At 39.0% G+C, this 19,829-nt stretch overlaps 1 protein-coding gene across 1 annotated transcript in view; it reads right to left on the bottom strand.

Annotated features, from left to right (window-relative positions):
• The window catches only part of LOC145777418 (uncharacterized), a 113,459-nt gene that overhangs the window by 20,143 nt on the left and 73,487 nt on the right, over positions 1-19,829 (bottom strand). The window contains exons 10-11 of the mRNA XM_082588784.1: positions 9,497-9,613; positions 2,385-2,495 (exon numbers count right to left, since the gene is read on the bottom strand). Of these exons, the coding sequence (XP_082444910.1) occupies positions 2,385-2,495; positions 9,497-9,613 (228 nt within the window). The remainder of the gene's footprint in view (positions 1-2,384; positions 2,496-9,496; positions 9,614-19,829) is intronic.

Raw genomic sequence — 19,829 nt, 5'->3', positions numbered from 1 at the left:
TGCGGAAATTCAATTATACCCATGGAAGTTATGTCTTGAAGATATCAAGCGTGCTTTGATATAAAGTTGCGTTGATAAAGCGATAATTTTATACCCCAGTCAGCTAAACTCGTCACCTCTACACCGGCTAAGGTGACCAGTTTAGCACTGGGCTAAGATAGCCTGTGACGTACTTTCCGCCTACGAAAACAGCTCGTATTAAGATAGGGTTAATTGTGTTCCCCGTAGACTACGCGTAAAGTATTAAGCTTCATGTAACAGCAGCTTGTTTTTAGTTTTTGTTCGAAGTTAGCCTTTCCATGAATGTCACAAATGTATATTTGCACTGTTTATCATGTTAATCGTGAAAAGTCTCGAAAAAGTTTAGTAGATTATAGGAGGTCGCGAGCCAAAACGTTTAGAAAGCCCTGACCTAAAGAGTGAAAGCTTAGGTTATTTTTAAAGAAGTGTCAGTGCCATAATCGTAGATTGTTTTTTCACCAAGGTGACTTTTGCACTGAATGTGCTGCTTTTTTTAATTTTTCAAAAGTGTGCCATAAATGTCGTTACACGAAATTTCAGAATCGAGAAAATATTGATTCAACAGACATTTAAGAAATTCTAGCCTTATCACTACACACATTAGAGATATAGTTCAACTCACCGCCAGCATTTTGTTTCGTTTGTAGAATGTTTCCTTTTGTTGAGTTCATTTCCACGTGGCTGGTTTAAATAATTTTTTTGCAAAGCTTTCATCTTGCAAAGTGACCAGTTCTATTACACTTGCGCCATTCTTTGCCTAGCGGTGGTCAACTATCGCTGCCTTCCCTTCCACATCGATAACATCAAAATCAAGATTGGCAGCTTTTCTTTGCTGGTTTAAGCGCCGAGAATTTGTTGATCTCCTGGGTGTATGATTTGGTTTGAATCCCGGATATTCAAATGTCAAAGCCTATTCTCTGAACGTTTTTAGATTTAAGTTTGTCCCTTTTTATACAAGTTACCGACTTAATGCATCCAACCTACAGTACACTGTTCCACGACTTGATCATCAATATCTTTAAAATTGCATGTTTCTCCTTATTACAAATTGTTTCACTGTTTCTGGTTTCTGTGAGAATAAAGACCTAATTTCTTCTTCTTCCATACGGGACGTTGTTTAAAGGCGTAAAACATATAGCACCTGGACATCAGCTCAATAGGTGGTCGATTCTTCGTCAAACGTAAAAGTAAACGTAATGTCCTGCACTGCTATTCCAGCACAATGCAATAGCAGAGCTCGCTTTCTAGAAGCACTCGTAATTTCCTTTCCTTCCGCCTACAACTCAAAAGCTCGTTTCCATCTGGTCCATCGCGTGCTTGCTCCAGGACTTTCACAGTCAAAAGGTTGCAAATCAAACGTAGTTATCTCCATTCATTTCTAAGTAGGCTATTATCCTCGTCGATAGCACTGTTGTGTCTGCCTAGCCCACTTAACACAACTCTACGACTCTACAGTTTGGTGAAAGGCACAGTAAATTGTGTTATAAAGTTTTTCAATCGGTGCGGTAGCTCAGTTGGTTAGCGCGTGACTTCTGGAACGAAGAAACTTCAAGATCAAGCGGCGCTGGTTCGAAATCTATTGAATGGAATAATTCCCCGGCAATAATACTTTAACAATCGGAAACTTCACTCTGTCAATCTCGGTGACCGGGCCTGCTGGACAGAGGGTGCAGGTGCTCCGGCCCCCCGACTTTTGAAGGGCCTCCTACGTGGAAAAAATGTGTTTTTGTCTGTTATTTTTCCTTTCAGTCTTTAAAGTTTCTGCAAAATGCTGTACAGTGCTGGATTAATGGTACTATAGACGTAGAGGTGGTTTTCCTAGCCTACTGAACACCTAGCTTACTTAACACTTAGCCAACTCAACACCTAGCCTACTTAACACCTAGCCTACTTAATCACTTTACAGATTTAACCAGCGTGTCGTAACACTTGCATACTAGGGCGTTGACGGGTTTGCAGATTCTTTTTATTTGGTTTAGCACTACAGCACGTATACATAAATTAATATATACTATAGTAGATAAATACATTGAATGTGGTGCTGGTAGCCTACTTAGGATAACAACAAAAGGCCACATGATCAACGCGGTTGAAAAAAAAACAGATTGTGCAGTATAAATGCACAGACACTACATAACTGATCAACAATTTAAAAAATGATGACTTGTTCAAATACAAAAGCTTTGATGTATTTAGCAGCCTATATAGCTATTGCAAACAAAAACTTATCATCAACAAAGCGGCCTAAAATCAATAAATTAAAACTTTTAAACTGTTTTGTGAAACTTTTAAGCTACTTGAAAATGCAAAAATAAAGAAGATCTGGTGAATGAACATCATGATACTTGTTAAAATTTTATTACCTTCACAGTACCGGCCGATAAACCCAGGCTTGCAGTTACAGCGATAGTTCGCCAATAAGTCGACGCATTTGGCATTGTTTCGGCAGCGATGACTCGAGCATTCATCAATTTCTAAGCAAATTTTGACAGGTACAGTTAAGTAACAAATTTTGACAGGTAGCTTACAGTTAAGTATAAAATTTTAATTAGTACAGTTAAGTATTAAATTTTGACAGGTACCCTACAGTTAAGTTTTAAATTTTGACAAGTACCTACAGCTAAGTATTAAATTTTGACAGGTACAGTTGAGTATTAAATTTTGACAAGTGCAGTTAAGTATTAAGTTTTGACAGACACTGTTAAGTATTACATTTTGCCAGGTAGCCTACAGTTAAGTATTTGTCCGGAGTATATGTTTAAGGTTGGACCAGCAGCCAACTAGTTGTAGGCTATAACCGACAACGTTGGCGTGTTTTCCTTTGCATTTTGTAAAAGGGATAAATGCTGTGGTGTGTGTTCACTATTGCTTAAAATTAAAGTCATGATCAAGTATAGTGACCTCCTTTGACATTAGGATTTACTTTATCTCAAACCGTATTGATTACAAAAAGTCTGAACTGCCAAGAGCCAGGTCATGCCTTTCATGAATGGGTTCCAAACTTTTTAAAGTTTTGCAGCAAAAATTTATGTCCTTCCAGAGTTCTGAGTAGTAGCGGCTCGTGATCATTTGTAATGGAGAGGCTGCGGCCCTGATTTAAAATTTTTATCAAATTAAAAGGATATTCAAGAATTTTTTGCAAACGGATACTTAGGGATAGACTAAAGCTTAACTGAAAACCTCTCTTTAACCTAGGTTTTGTCACCAATGACGCAGCCTAATGTCAACTATCAAGCTATATCACAACTAAACCTTTGAAATAAATACCTACTTACGCTTGGGGTCAGTTAATTTTCGTTACTGTGTAAAATGATTACCAACTCAACACGAGACACAAAAAAAATCAGCAGCCTCTTCAACTTGATTTTTATTCAAATTATAAAGAAATTTAAAGTCATGTATTTTTCATTGTGTGTGGGGCTGCTACATGTGCTTGAGAGATCGCTAATCTGTTTTGTTTTCATTTTTTAGTTTATATAAACTAATTTTTATCCTTTGTAGATCTTTCTTTTGCATTATGGGCCTGTGCCGTGCCCCTTTACAATACTACGTCTGGACAGTATTGGTCCGCTAGAGGTCGCACAAAGCTAGAACGTGGTTCGTGAAAGAAAAAAAGCAGCAGATTTTGACAAGGGCGACTGAGCGGCAAGTCGAAAATAAAACCACCGAAAGACTCAAGAATCAAAGGAAGGATTGATGGAACATTGATTCAAGGTTGGTCACAACGGTAAACCATAATCTCTTCGTGGGAAAATTGTAACATAAGATTCTCGGATCCGTTCGTCTGTATGCAATGACCGAAAAGAAACACTCTTCTGAAAACGTCTATTCAAGAATTGTATTTCTGTAAAATTAGCCTCAAGGCTGTCGAAATTGCGACGCAACACCGTACGCCACTAAAACTTGTCACTACAATACAAATTACTGAGATAAAGACGGAAATTTCGTCCATCTGGCAAGCACTAAGCAAAACAGTTAAATATTCGACCAACCTTTCAGGTAACAATTTTAAAATGACGAGAATAGATTGTAATATTTCAAACGCACGTAGGCAGCTACTGTGACGTAATAATGATAAGCATTATGAAGCTATTCCAACACCTGTTGGCTTTGGCTTACACCATATCTCGTAATTCAAGATTTAACGATGATGTAATGTTTCAACAGGTGTGACCAGAGGTGATGCAATCTTTGCTGATTTCTAGCAATAGTCCATTACGTCAGACGCCAAGATTCAGTAGACCTGAACCGTTTTATGTGACGTTTGATTTAAAAATTGTCCGAAACAAAGGTTAAATCTGGACCATTATTCGGAACATTGGTGTTATTTAATATTATTGCGTTGGTTTACCCTGGTCTAAATGATATTATACAAAGCTTATATTGTGTGGTGTTAATAGGCAGTGCACTCTAGAAGATATAAGGTTAGAACTTCGCCCCCATCTGAGCTAGGAGTCGTACTTCGGTAGTGCTTAGCGAACACTATCCGACCAAAACAATCTCCCTGCGCCAAAGACCAAACCGATAGATGATTGTTGGAACACTTTCTCCCTTTTTCTTACAATTTTTATTCGTATTTTTGCCATCAAAATCATCTGAGATGGATCTAAAATGCAAGAAATTAGATACTAGCGGCACATATAAGTATTTAAAATTCAAAAAAAAATCCATCTCAGATGATTGTTATGTCCTAGCTAAGTTGCAAATTCTTGTCTTTTTTTCTAGTTTTTATTTTTAACAAATTCCTGTCATTTCTTAGCACAAATTCTTTCAAAAAAATCACACCTTCTAAATGGCGGTAAAATTACGTTTCGCTGAAGTCCGAAATTAAAAATTAAATCCAGTCTCATTGTCTCACAACAATCACTCAAGTTTCAAATCATCATCTCAACCAACACCTTCAAGACAGCTTTCCACGTTCACTTTACTACGCTGAAGAGATCGGAAGATCGAAACACTGGCCTTTGTCCGTAGTTACTTTTCATAATGTCTTTTTAGACATTCTTTTTGGATCAATAATGTCTTTTTAGACATTACTTTTAAAGAAATAAAAAAGAGTTAAAAGGCATGGAAATTTCACTTTGTGTGGAGCTACATGTACTTGAGAGGTTAACTGTTATTTTTTTATTCACTTGTTGATTCATTCATATCAGTTTGTATCCTCTGTGGATCCTTCTCTAGTATCATGGGCCAATCTTATGGATGTTTGCTGGTACACCCCTTCATTTTCTTTAAAGTCATATAAAAGACCGAGAAAGTTTGAAGTTGAAATAATTAAAGAGTCTAAGGTCAGGATTATTTCTGAAGAGTTTGCTTTATTTTCAAATGGTGATAATCACGATTGCAAGGCCATTCCTTCACAGCAAGAAATAGTGAAAAAGACATGTCTTATTTTTTTTAGCTAAAAACAAAAGAACTAAAGTCTGAAAACATTCTATCTTGCTTGGCTCACAATCAAGAATCAACTCAAGTCAGCGGAGCCCAAAAGAACTTATTCATCCATAGAACTATTCATCATAAAACTGAGAAACAGACTGGAAGATAAAAGTCTAACGCTTTCCTTCGTTAATGTCATCAAAATCACTTGAAAACAATGTGTTTTAGCGATAACACAGGCCAACAAAAAAATTTTGGCACAAAAGGTGAGAGTCATTTTAGAGTATTTCAGGCCCCCTGATTCCGAAAATGCACTTAGTTTTTTCGACATATTTTTAAAATCGTTACTCAAAAGCTTTCAATTGACACATTACTTATTTTCCGCCCTGCTTACCATTGTGATGTCATAATTGCTATTGTCTAGTTCAATTGTTTGATATTGTACGAAACCTCAAAACGCAAGCAAGGGTTGAAATGAACTGTGATTAATGTAAGGGAGACATGAACATTCAATAAAAACAGTTGTGAATCAGTACCTCTCAAGAAAAATAGCTCGAAAGTCATGTGTTTATCAATGCAGCTTTATATTGAAAAGGTAGGCCTACTGAAATAGATTCTTGTACAAATGAAATTTTATTCTAAGCCTTTGCTAAGGCCAAGACTTTGCTGCAAGAAGTTTTTTTTATCTATAGGCTAATAGATGGCATGGGCTAATAAAATATGCCTTGGACGAGTAGGATGCTGTCCTCTATATGGCTGCATTGACACTGTCTGCTTTGTAAAACGATGAAGAGCAACGCATTCTGCGATGGATACAGCGCTATATAAAAACAAGCATTATTATTATTATTACTTTGACATGAAACTGGTTGATCAAGATAAGTCCTGGGTTCCTCCTAAAGTATGCAAACATTGCACTCAAACCCGTTTCTGGGCTCAGGGCTAAGAAGAAGTTCAGCGTGCCATGGCTTAAAGAGAGCCGTGGAATCACCTTATTGATACTTCTGTGCGGTGAACATGTTCGAATGAAGTCGTCACAAAGGAAGTTGGAACATCATGTTTAAATGGAGTGTGCAAGGCGGCCATTGCATGTACGTTGTCATTTATGTTTTTTCTTTGCCCTTTCTTGTTTCAAGTGGTGATTTGCTTGAAACAATAGTAAAACGGGAATGACCGAGAGTAACTTCAATACCTTTAGCAATGTTTTGGAGCAAGGTCAAGGTTTTTTCAAAAACATTTCTACCACCTATTGTAAGCAAAGTAAAGGTCCCATACTCAGATACTGAGCTTTGGGGAATGAGAAGATAAGGTTCTCATAATACTAAGCCTTCGGCACTGAGGAGAGTAGGGTGGCCAGTTCCTTTCTCTCGGCCGCCTTTACTTCAGCAACTACGCCCACCCAATTTATTACACCCTGGGTAGAGGTGAGCGGTGTTTTTCAACAACCAGCTGAAGCCGGGAGTCGAACCAGGTTTGCATAATTGGCAAGCCAACGTCTTATCCGTTGCGCCATCCCACCACCAATTGTAGTTAGAGATTTAGTTATCAAAAGTGGCAGCTGGAATCTTGGCTTCTCATCTCGATCAACGTGGCATTCTTGACTCCGAGGCCAAGATTACGTTCTTCCGTAACAAGGATAAAATTCTAAGCAGCTAAGCACTGAAGAACATAACTTTGTATTATATGTAATTACATAAATGGCCTTACTACCTTGATGGGGTGTTGCTCAGTAGGCTTACCATCAGTGCCGGTTAAGGGTCTGCTGGCCTGTAGGCACATTTTATAAGTGGCCCGAAAATCAGGGTTGCCAACTAAAAAATTAGAATTATCAGTGTTGTCAAATCATTGTCACAAAGATCGTTGTTGCAACTATAACACAGGGTACCGTGCAAAAACTTGGTCATACGCCTAACTAAATAACAACTTTGCGCGTTTTTGCGATTGAAAATGCGTTAAACTAGTTTTTGGAGGTCAATCTTACGAAGTAGATCGCTTTCAATACACAAAAGTGCCAGTGTACCAAGACGTTGTTGACACATTGCTGATCTTTCAATTCGTCTTTTTTTAACGATTTTTGCAACCTTTAATTCATCTGGAAAAGCAGAGCTATTAAGATAGATACTTATTAGTTTAGAAAATAATTATTTTGAAAACATGACTAAATTTCTACTGATTTTAAAGTGGCCTGGATTTTTGACTGGCCTGTAGGCACGAGCCTACTTTGCCTAGACTAGAGGTTAATCCGGCACTGCTTACCATAATAAAGAGTTGTGTTTGTTCATCGATAACTTTGTTTTGCTTATTTATCTAGTTTGTTAAGCAAAACAATGTATGTATTTTGTTTGTACTTAGTAGCTTAATTAGTAATTCTGATACTGTTGAAGTCAACAAATATATTAACGCAAAACACAAGTTATATATTCTACATGTTGTATCCAAACTTGCTTCAGGTCGTATTTTGATTGTTACTGGGCTATTAAACGTTAAATAGCTGTTTGTTTAGGCTGTAATCAACGTGATTGGTTCCAATTAGCGTTTATACAACTGAGAAATGTGCCTGGGATTACTTTCAGTTTTGTCTATGTAATAAACGACACGACGTTAAATCTATAGGAGCTCAAAATTGCGAAACAAATGTTTTTGCTGTATCTCAAAAACTAGAACCAATTCGAAAAAAACAAGTGCATTTTCGGCATCAGGGGACTCGAAATACTCTAAAATGACTCTAACATGTCGTGCCTTTTTTTTAAATTTGTTGGTTTTTTTGTTGGCTTGTGTAATCATTTAATTAAACTGTATTTTCTGTTGTTTTTGTATATTTGTTAGCAATAATAATTTAGATATTGAACCAAACCGCAGTTTATCCAAAACCCGAAAAAATCCGGGTACTCCGGATTTCTGTTTTTCAAATATCCGAAACTCAGGTGTCGAAAGTTCTTTCCAAATTGAATTTTGTTGCTGCGAAAGCATAGCAAAGGCAAGTCAATGTACGTGATTAGACTGAAGCCAGTGAAGGAAATACACAGCAGAATATTAAACTTGTATAGATAAATATTTCACAGTATAAGCTGGATTAGCGGAACACAAACGTTTCCGAACATTTTGCTTAGCGGACCCTTTGGAAGTTTTGATGTTCGCGGTCCTTTAAAAATTAATCAAAAGGTAAAAAATGACAGTACAAAAAAACAATTAAAGAACGCAATGGGAAAAAGGTTTAAAAAAACACAGTGCAAATATAAGATAAAAGCAAAATTCACTACTAAAAGAGTAAGTGAGAGTAAAGCAAAAACTATCAAATACCATGAGAAGTTTATTGGAATGACTCAACTTTTTATTGCTGATTCTAAAGTGATTTTAAATGCATGGCTGATTGCAAAGTTGCTCAAGTAAAAAAAGTGATTTTGAGATCATCGAGTTTAAAATTCGTGCTGTGATAAAATATGTCACTAACGGATGGTAATCTTTATTTCTATAAAGATTATTTACCTTAATAAAGATTGCATAGCCTACCATCAGTAGCCATTTTTTTTTATTGTAGCATGATGAGAGCATTTTTTATTACATCATGGTCGATGATCTCGGCTGGATGATCGGTACCGATCTTCTGATTCTAAAACTGGCATCGGAACCTAACCATTTTCTCCACTACAAGATCTCTGCTCCCCTAAATAAGCAATCCCGTTGACTGAAATCAAGACAACCATTCGTGCCAGCCGCTGAACTTCTTATCAACGAAGCTGATGAGCAAGACATCTCTGCAGCTACTTAGGCGGCCCATAAATGACGTTATCAATAAGCACCGTAGACAATATAAAGCGATGTTCACGCAACGTAAATGTCTTCTAAATCTAAATAGTATTTTTCATGGTAGGGTGTGTATGGATGGAAATAAAAAAAACTTGCCAGAGATCTTGAAATATTCTATTGTGTCCGAAAGCTAGGGATAAAGTTGGGTTTGAAAATGTTTGTCAAATAAAATCCAATTTTATGTGATTTTTTTTTATCTAATGACTCAGACCTGTATTGATTTCCACACGCACGATGTTTCGATTAAACTTGTTGCTTGGTAATTTATTTGCCAAAAATTCTCACAACTGACCTATCTCGCACGTGTTCCCGGTGTACCCATCTTTGCACCAGCAAGTAAACTGCTGCGGTCCTTCATCAATACATGTAGCGCCGTTTAAGCAAGGAAAAGTTGCGCAATCATCTTCGTCTGCAATTGAAAATGAAATAATATCTTTGAACTAGTGTCAAACACACAACGATGGTTGATATGAACGATTGGATTATACGTCTGATATATATTTAATACCAATAAATTTATTTTCACATGAGTCAGTTCAATTTTATGAAGTAATTTAGACTCTTGCCCAGTGATGCGCAACCTTTTTTTAAGTGTGGACCGTAATATTGGCCTGCATGATCAGTAATTTAAACATGAACGGCGCATGAGCAGAGTTAATTCTGTTGTTTTTTTACTGGACTTGTATTTAACAAAAGACAAAACATGGCCACCTGGAGATGCGGCCTGATTTGCCACATTTTGCAGATTTTGATTACAGCTACTGGTGGTGCTTGACTGACATTTTTTGAGATGTTTTTACTTTATTAGGTTTTCTAATGACATAAAAATTTTTTGTTGCCTTGGGGAAGCAGTAGCAAATGAGAAAAAGTAAGTTGAAAAACGCAAAATCAGACTGTTATCGAAAATTAACAGTCTGACTAAAATCTTTGAAATCAAATTTTCTTTGTTTTTCAACATGTGAGGATGTTAAAACCTATTGTGTCATCTGGGGAAAAGAATAAAGAAAGCATAAAACTCTAATTTTTAGAAAAATTTATTTAAACGTTCGCCCAAAGTTAGAAAAACCTGAAAATTTCTGCAAAATGTGACAAATCAGGCCGTATCTTTAGGTGGCCATGGACAGAATAAGGCAAAACAAGCAAAATCAGTCAAGTGAAGTACTGTAGTCGATTGCACCACAGTAGTAGACTCACCTAAAGTGATGTTAAACGCCACACAACTTATACTGAGAATATAATACAACAATGTAATTGAGGTGTCGTTGATTTGATTGGAACGCTCAAGCAAGCGATCAAAGACGTTTGCATCCTGCAGACAAAACGTTAGTTTAACCGTTGACGTCACTGTAATAGCATCTGGCCTAGAAGCCAAACGTTAGGCCTCATCTTGCACGGCTATAACAGGATCACCATATTGGCGGTTTTAACGTCAAATTTTAGATATTTGAGCGTTTTTTTAATGCATTGGGCAGGCTAACTTTGAATTTGGCATTTTGTTATATTTTTGGCATTTTTTCCCCATTTTTCCCAGCATTGTAAATAGTTTAAAAAACTCTGTTTTATCAATGCGCATTCCTATTCACAAAACATCACGCTTGAAAAGGCAACTTTTCCCAAATCTTGATGATGCTTGTCATAATATTCCATCTTGGGCTGATTTTATCAACAGCAGGATTACTACCACAGCCTAAGGTGTTGCGAACGTGCCATATTTTAATCTGAAAATGTATTAAAAAAATTAAAATTTCTAAAATTTGGCGTTAAAACTGCCAATATGGCAATCCTGCTTGCCGTGCAAGATGAGGCCTAGCCGCCCTAGTGTTTGGCTTCCAGTACCGATGCTGTTTTAGCGACGTCCACGGCTTTACTAACAAAAGACCATAAAGAGCAGGGCAACAGCAGGCAGTAGGCAGTAGTGGCCGAGTGGTTAACGCGTTGGGCTCGCAGTCGAGAGCCTGCGTGTTCGACTCCATCCACCCGCAATTGCTGTTGTTTCTCTGGGCAAGAAACTTTACGATAATTGCCTCTACCCAGTGATCGATTTTCGAGTAATGGGTAGTACCAAACTTAAGTCATAAGCAGAGTAGACAACCGGAAACAGACATTGCAGTCGGCTGCAGCGTGAGTCAGGTGTACGTCGGAAGGCGTACACCGATGCATAGCGCTCAAGTCCGCTTTCCCGCAATGCAGGATAAAGATAAACAAACAAACAAACAAAGAAGCAGAACCTTTGTACCTCTTCAATCTGTGTGCACGGTGTACCAAGATATTCTCAAACTCGCCACACTAAACAGATGCGCTTTACAAAAAAGTTTTGTTAGCAACAATGAACCGTTTTCCAGATATTCAGAAGAACGGGATTTCCAACCAGGTTAACTGCCAAGAAGAGGAGAAGCTGAGAACAAAATGTTGCCTGATGTTTTTCAAAGTTAAGCAGAAATGCTGCTTTAGTGTAACATGGCAGTCGCACCAGATGTTATCCATTCAAAACTATTCAAAACTATTCAAAACTTCAAGTTTAACAAAATTAGTCCAAATCTATTTGTAATCAACTCATCTTTTAATGATATTTGCAAACTTAAACGTGACCAAAAAAGAAACTCCAGGTTTAAAACATATTTTGCTAAACTTACTAAAAAATTAAATTAAATCTAGGTCTTGGGAATATAAAGCATCAAGTGATAAACCCAATAATTTCTTTCCGATTATAAATTCTGCATGTAGATTAAATTTGTAAACATTATATGCTTTGATGAGTTTGATGATCAAAATTACTTGAAATTAATTTCTGAAAAGTTGTCAATGGGAAAGACTTGGACTACCATTTCTGCAAGATAACACTTCAGCCCAAAATCAACAGATTAGCAACCATGACAAAACATGAAATTTTTTATGATCAACTGCTTCTACACTACAGCACTTATTGATTTGTTTTAGTTTGTTGGAAGAAAATTTTAAAAGCTGTTTCAATGCTGAACAGCATGTCACAATTAATGTCTATTCTTGCATTTTACAACCTTTCATTTATGATAGACTTACTACAGAACTCATAGATTAAATTGATCTCCAATCAGATTTTAGCATGATAGCAATATGTAATAAATAGATGCCATACATTGACTTTTGGGTGCACTTGTTAGTTTGTGCCTAAATACAGAAGCATAACTGAAAAGGCAATTTCTATGCTTATGCAAATGACCAACAACTTCTTCTGCCTTGCAAACATAAAAGTCTTATTCGTGAGCTACGTTTTTATTGACTTTTTGTTGGCATATAAAGTCGAATGCTTGACTGGTTCAGTTGAGTACATGCACTGAATGACCGGCCAAATTATAAAGCAAACACTATTCTAGTTGGGGCTTGCGCATTCACTTTTTTTCTTCCGCCGGTCTGATATTTTATGGCTATGGCCTTGCTTACTCGACTGGTCCATTTTAATTTATGTCACTCACTTTATTGAGTGGGCTATTCTTATGCAGCCATTTATCCGTGGATCAAGCAAAAAGAAATGTTTTGAAATATCTTGGTTAGATGCAAAATTTGTCATTTGTATTTATTGCATTTCGAAAAGGCAAAATCACGTTTTCTGTGAATTTGAAGCAATTGGCAAATATAGGCTATTCAGGGTTCAGGTCTAACCTACAAGCAGGATATCCCGCACAAAACTGCTTTGCTTCAACACAAAATTTGTTTTATTTTAAAGTCATCTGTAAAATTCTGTTCTAGTCAAAGGAATGGGAAATATGAAGTTTTTCTTTAGAATTAGTGTGGTATAAAGCTATAGAATTTCTGCATCTCAAGTTAGGCTTCATAAGAAGCAAGAACTTTGCTTTTTCTGTTGCTTTATATTTTTTGTATGTTATTTCCTCTTTGCTTCCTCAAATTCTTCTGATTCCTTCATGTTTGTTTGTTTTCTCATCAATTTCTTTTTTCATAAATTTTGAAGTCAACTTTCTTAAATTATGGAAGTTTCCTCACAAATGGAACCCCTGAGTCACTGTCTGGTGTAATTTTCAATGGAAACTTAGCCTTTATCTGTCTACACGTGGCCTGCCTTCACACCAAAGAGTGATCTGCATAGCGGCAGTCCTTAATCCTGGCGTCTGCGCCTCACTATACACTCACTGTCAGAACTCTCTTCAAATCCACAACGCAGCATATTTACTGTACAATGCGTCCAACACTAGTGAGCAGGCGGTTACAACTTCATGAGGCTAGTCTGGAAAGGCCATGATCCAACTGGTTCTTAGATCGAGATCTAATTGCTTGACGCAGTGGAGATACCTGACCAAAGAGTTCGCATGGAGATCCAGAGGGGAATTTTAAACCAAGGCCCGGGATGATAACGTCCCTGCCTGACCATGTTTTACACGACATAGCATGGCATCACTGTTTGCTACGGTATCCACCAGAGGCTACCAGGAGGTTACGCATAGCGAGTGAAAATGACTTTCTTGATTTCAATCGTTGCTTTGGTGTTTTTCTCACTGTGGTTGCATGTAACAGATGACCGGGTTTCTGCGCCAAGTTGCAGCACAGTAGTCAACAGTGGCATTAATTAACGAAAATGTTTCTTTTCAGTACTGAGTGGCTGGCACCTCTCCTTGTGCTTTCTTAAAAATTACTTTATTAATAGACCAGTGAAAATTCTCCGTGAACCATATCTGGTCCACTTAGATCACGTTGCGCATCATACATTAGTCCACATAGCACATACAACATTTGTCATTGCAATCGGCTCAATACTCTGGAATTGTTTATCGTTTAGTGATTATGTATTGAAAGAAATTCTGTGTATGTTGTATTATAGCCTAGTTTAGTATATGGTGCTATATTGTATCGTTATTTGGGGCACTGCAAAAAAAAACAGATCAATGAAGTAGATGCTAAGCTTAATAACCTAATTCGAATTATAACAAGACGCTCTAAGTTTTGTCAACATCCAAACAGGAGAAAGAAATGAAATAGGAAACATGTTTGTAAACTTGTGCACCGAAACAGGATGAAGAGATACAGGAAAAGAATCTGGAGACTTGGGAAGCGCAATGGATGATAGAGATGAAAATAAGGAGACAAAAAACAGAGTATCTCAAACACCAAATGTCAACAGAAGATAATGATGAAAAAAATGAGAGAGAAATGTGGTTACAGGGAGAGGTAGTGAAACAAGCAAACGAGTTCATGTACCTTGGTTCAACGGTTCATGATAACGGAACAAGCGGCAGAGAGGTGACAAAGAGTTGCCATGCAGGATGGACAACATTTAAGAAAATAACAGGGTCATGTGTGAGAAGAAGGTGCCAGGAAACCTAAAGACAAAAATTGATAAAGCTATGATAAGACCAGCAACGTTGTATGGGATGTAGACGGTAGCCCTAACGAAGATTGATAAAGCAGGACAGGGTGATAAATAAAATTAGTAGAAACGAGTGCAAGTCGGAGAGATGAAAGATAAGCTCAGATATCTCAGTTGGTTGAGTCACGTTGTAAAGAGAAACGAAGATCATGTCTGAAGAAAAATGAGACTATTGGAAGTTGGTGAATGAAGCAAGAAGGCCAAAAAGACGATTATGTGATGGAAGATATGGAAATAGCAGGAGTGAAGGAAAAAGATGCTGCTTACAGTGTGATGTGGAGGACTGCAATCTATACCAACTACCCCACTTGAAGTGGGAATAAAGCCAGGAGAAGAAGAAGAAACTATTATAATTCATATAACTGTCACTCAAACACCTCATTGCACTGACGAAAACGTTTTTCTTTTCAAAAATTCATGTTTTTGAAACTTTCAGAATTTCTTCCTTTTGTCTCGTCCTGTTGCTCAACACAACAAACAGTGTACCAGCCTCATTTTTACAAAAATGATGCTGGTACACTGTTTGTTGTGTTGAGCAACAGGACGAGACTAATGATAAGAGACAGTCAACCGCTTCAAGTGGACAGTTTGCTGGGTGGTTCACTAAAAACAGAAAAGTTTTATTAGTCAATTTCTTCCTTTTGTGCAGTGAAATGCGTGAACATGGTCTGATATGACGTATTAATGTATAATTGTATTAAAAAAATAAATTGTAGAAATAGTCTTTTTTTTATTTCTTTAAAAACAATATCTATGTTTTTAAAGACTTTTGACTTTTGACTCTTTTTTATTTCTTTAAAAACAATATCTAAAGAGTCAAAAGTCATACAAATTTCACTTTGTGTCAAGCTACATGTACGAGGTTACTGCTATTTTTTTTATTCACTTCCAAAATTGTTTACAGGCAAAAAATAGCAAACTTCTTAAATATGACGTAACAATAAAAAGAAAAATGTTATTTCAAATAAACAAAATAATCAGTGTTAAAATAAACAGTGAAATATTCTTCTTCTTCTTTCGTTTGAGACTAGATCAAATCAAATTTCAGGGCAGGTGATGGAGAGCCAGGTGAGTGGAGCTTCGTCCAGCGTTGCTATACCATGCGTTCCATTTGGTGCCTTATAGATCGGACATTCGAGAACGACATGGTCAGCAGTTTGCTCCTCCGCGCCGCATTCGCAGGCCGGTGAGGGAGCCAAACCCTACTTGTGCATGTTGGAATGGAAGCGACCGACTCCGGTTCGGATTCTGTTGAGCTTGACCCAAGTCGGCCGAGGCAGGTCCATACCAGGGGGGCGCGCCACCGGGTGAGGTATAAAACGATGTAGTTTCGAGTCGGTGGCACACCACGCTGCATTCCAATTGTCTTCCATGAAGTGTGCTGCGCTGATGGCATGATCGCTGAATGGATGTAGTAATTCAACAGCAGCTGGCACAAAGGGGTGTCTTGACTTTAATTGCCGGGGAGATTCCTGAGGTGGGATGTTGAGTTTTGCATGAAGCAAGTGGTTAGGATCCCCCGCCCGGCGAGCCAGGTGTATAAGGGCTCCCTTTCGGCGAAGCTCAGCAGGTTGGATGCCTGCGAGGATTGGTAAATACTCTGTTGGAGTTGGGCGCAGGCATCCAGTTACAGTTCGCAATGCGTCGTTGATTGGGCTGTCGATGAGACGGGTGTGGGCACTGCGGCACCAGGCAGGGGCGCAGTATTCAGCAGTGGAGTGGACCAACGCCAGGGTTGCAGTGCGCAAGGTGTCAGCACCTGCACCCCAAGTTGTGCCTGCCAAACGTCTCAGCAGGGCGACGCGAGATGTCAGCTTTTTGCGTAGTGACTGTAAATGGTGACGGTATGTGAGTGACCTGTCAAGTGTAACCCCAAGGTATGTAGGTTCTGGGCAGGGCGGCAAAATTTTGCCGTTCAGGTCACGTCACTTTCAGGTCACGTTTTGCCTCCCTGTTGTTGAGATGGAAGGCTGCCGTCACAGTTTTACTTTCGCTGAGCTTCAGTTTCCATTGGTGAAGGTATCCAGATATGGTCATCATGTCTTGGCTCAACGTCATTTCTAATGATTGCCAGTCTTTCGCAGAGTGCAAGATGGCCAAGTCATCAGCATATGCATATTTGTCAGATGTTGTTGATGGTAGGTCATGCATATAGACATTGAAAAGGAGGAGAGCCAAGACTGATCCCTGTGGGACACCGTTTTTGAGTCGCCGCAGTCTACTTGGTTTTCCGCTTCCGGTGGTAAGGGTAAAACTCCTGTTGTGGATGAGTTCCATGATCATTTTGACCATGTGTTTGTCAGGGAGTAGGCGGAGTAGTTTGTAGACTAGGCCACGGTGCCAAACAGTGTCATAGGCTGCTGTTAGGTCGATAAAGACAGCCCCCGCTTTCTTTTTTGCCGAGAAACTCTCCTCAATATCCTGAGTTAGTAGTGTGACTTGGTCTACAGTTGACCTCCCGTGTCGGAATCCAGCTTGTTCTTTGGGAAGCAGTGGGTCAATTATTGGTTCGACACGAGCGTAGATCAGTCTCTCAAGGATCTTGAAAGGGATGCAGAGCAAGGAGATGGGGCGATAGCTCTTTGCATCGTCTAGTGGTTTGTTTGGCTTAGGGATCGCGACGACCAGAGATCTTCTCCATACTTTAGGAATCTTGAGGCGGCGCAGGCAGGACAACAGGAAATCGCATAACCAGGACTTTAGAACATAACCAGCGTGCATGATAAGCTCTGGACATATCCTATCTGGACCAGGGGCCTTACCAGGTTTTAGGTGCTTGAGGGCAGCATTAAATTCGCTCCGTGAGAAGGAGCTAGAAATGCTCTCCTGGTCGGGTGTGTTGATCTTTCATAGATTTTTCACTTCTTTGGTAACAAACCGATCGGAGGTACGATCACACGGCCATTTTTTATTACCTGCGATGCGATCTTATTAGCAGGAATGGGACATTGTCGGGGTGATTGTCTTGATCGTCCCGTAAGGTTATTGAGTGTGCTCCACGCTGTACGGCTTGAGTGCGAGAGATCGATAGATTGGAGAGTCTCTGTCCAGCGTTCTTTTCTTTTTGCATCGAGTCTTTCCAGAAGAGCCTTGGCGGCTGAGGGTGTTGTTTGACCATCTGAAGAGCTAACAAAAGATTGGTAGAGGCGCTCGCACTCTGCATCCCAGCATGGAGTGTAGTTACTTCTACGACCTCGAGGGATGGCTTGTTTGGCACATGTTAAGATGGTGTTGCAAAAGTCCTGGTAGGCCTCGTCCACATTGTGACAGTTAGGTGGAGATAACTCATTTGTGAACTTGTTGGTAAGGGTGCTAAAGCGATTCCAGTCGGCTTTACGGAAATTCCACCGCTTGACTGGTTCACTCGGAATTGGTGTCTTGAGCGGTATTGCGGTAATGAGAGAAGGCCGGTGTTGGGACCGAGGGAACTTCTGTAGCACACGTCTGTCCGGAAGCTGATTGTCGTTGCCAGTGCTAGCAAAGGCCATGTCTGGGTTTGTTCCAGTGCCCCATCGCCCGGATGTAAAGCTGGCTTCGTCTTTGGGGTTGTACAGTGGGGCATAGTTGTTATTTGATGCCCAGTTAGCCAGACATGCACCAGAAGGGCTGGTGATGCGGTATCCCCAGTCGACGTGCTGGCAATTAAAATTGCCAGCATAGAGGCAGGGGTGGGGGTACACTGGGATGGCCGTCGGAGTGAATGGCGAGGGAGGTGGCTTGTAGATGTTTACGATTTTGTAGCCGTTGACGTCCACACTTAGCCATTCAGAGTCTGAAGGGGATTGTTCAACCAGTCTCCAGTTCAGCTTCCCGTGGACAAATGTGGCTAAGCCGTGTGTCCTGCTTAGAATTGACCCAGCTAGTGAGTAATTTGAGATCAATAGCCTATCTACGCTGTGGCAGTGGGTCTCCTGGAGGATGATGATAAGGGCCTTTTGTCGTTGAGCTATTCTTTGTACGACGTCGATTTTAGCAGTCGTAAGGCCTTCAACGTTAAGCTGTAGGATGTTGGGACTTCTGGCTTCTTTCTTCGAACTCTGGGGCCGAGAGTTTATCCTTTTACCACCCCAGAGACCCACTCCAGAGACCCACCCCAGAGACCTAGTGTGAAATATTGGATTGACGAAACATATTCAATCAATCAATCATTTTATTTTTCGTCATTAACGCGTCCGGGACGAAAAAGATACTAACTACAAAAATCGATATAGTGCAGTCGTGGGAGATTTTTTGTGGGAAAATTTTTTTATCAAGCTGATACTTTTCTCAGACCTTCCCCATACTATGCAAATGGCTCAGAAAAAAATCCCCAACAATCGGATGATGGAAAACCCCCTTTTGGGCCCTTTTTCCAAATGACGTCACAATCCCTTTTTGAAAATTTCAAGTTTTTCAAAATAGGACATATTATACATCATTTTTTAGCTTTTTTCAAGGGGTACAACTTTTTCTAATAACAAGAACCCTGAAAATGTACAGAAAAAGAGTTATTAACGATTAAGCAAAAGGATAAATCTATGAATTTCAAGCAAATTTGAAATTATTCGTCACTGTTGGACTTATTCTTCTACATTCGTTAATAAGAATTAAACAAAGCGAAACAAAAATTGAATCGATCATCATCATCATCAAAAACGTCAAAGATGTTGCTTTCCTCCTCGTCTTGTCCCGTTTCATATCTTCATCGTACGTGAATTCCGTTTCTTCGGTACCAACATCGATGTTATGCAAAAGTGAAAAAAAGCCTTCATTCTTAAGTTTTTTGTCAAGTCTCTGGAGTATGTCGTTCATACTAATTATACTTAGTTACGAAAAAGATGTGAAACTATCTTTGTATTTCAAGCATACTTAGGCTACTATCTACATTCAACACCATGACTCCAGATATTGCTGATAATTGCAGAATTCTCTTTTCATCTATGGTTGTAGGCCTACGTTCAATTCCTAACCGAGCAGCACACAGTAAAGAGGACAGCAAAAAGCTTCACCGGAATTTGGAAAGATCTCGCGATCGAGCAAGCTCTTATACGCTCAATTAAGTCGCGTGGAGAATTGACGGAAGGAAAAGTATGACAGAAAGTGTTCGACATCTTTGGGTTTTTAGTGTGAGTCACTCGGCAAGTATTCATGAAGCAATGACGCAACTAAGCAAGGCTCAGTTTCTATGAAGTAGGCTAACCAGCATGAAGAGTTGGATGCTTTAAGAAAAAAGAGGGATTACGAAGATTGTAAAAAGTTTCTGGCCTGGTTAACAACGAAAAACCCATTC

The sequence above is a fragment of the Aplidium turbinatum genome, chromosome 9, assembly GCF_918807975.1.
Source record: "Aplidium turbinatum chromosome 9, kaAplTurb1.1, whole genome shotgun sequence".
In the NCBI taxonomy this organism is placed as follows: Eukaryota; Metazoa; Chordata; class Ascidiacea; order Aplousobranchia; family Polyclinidae; genus Aplidium; species Aplidium turbinatum.
Note: the sequence above shows the minus strand (reverse complement) of the source record. Positions and strands in the feature narration are given on the sequence as shown.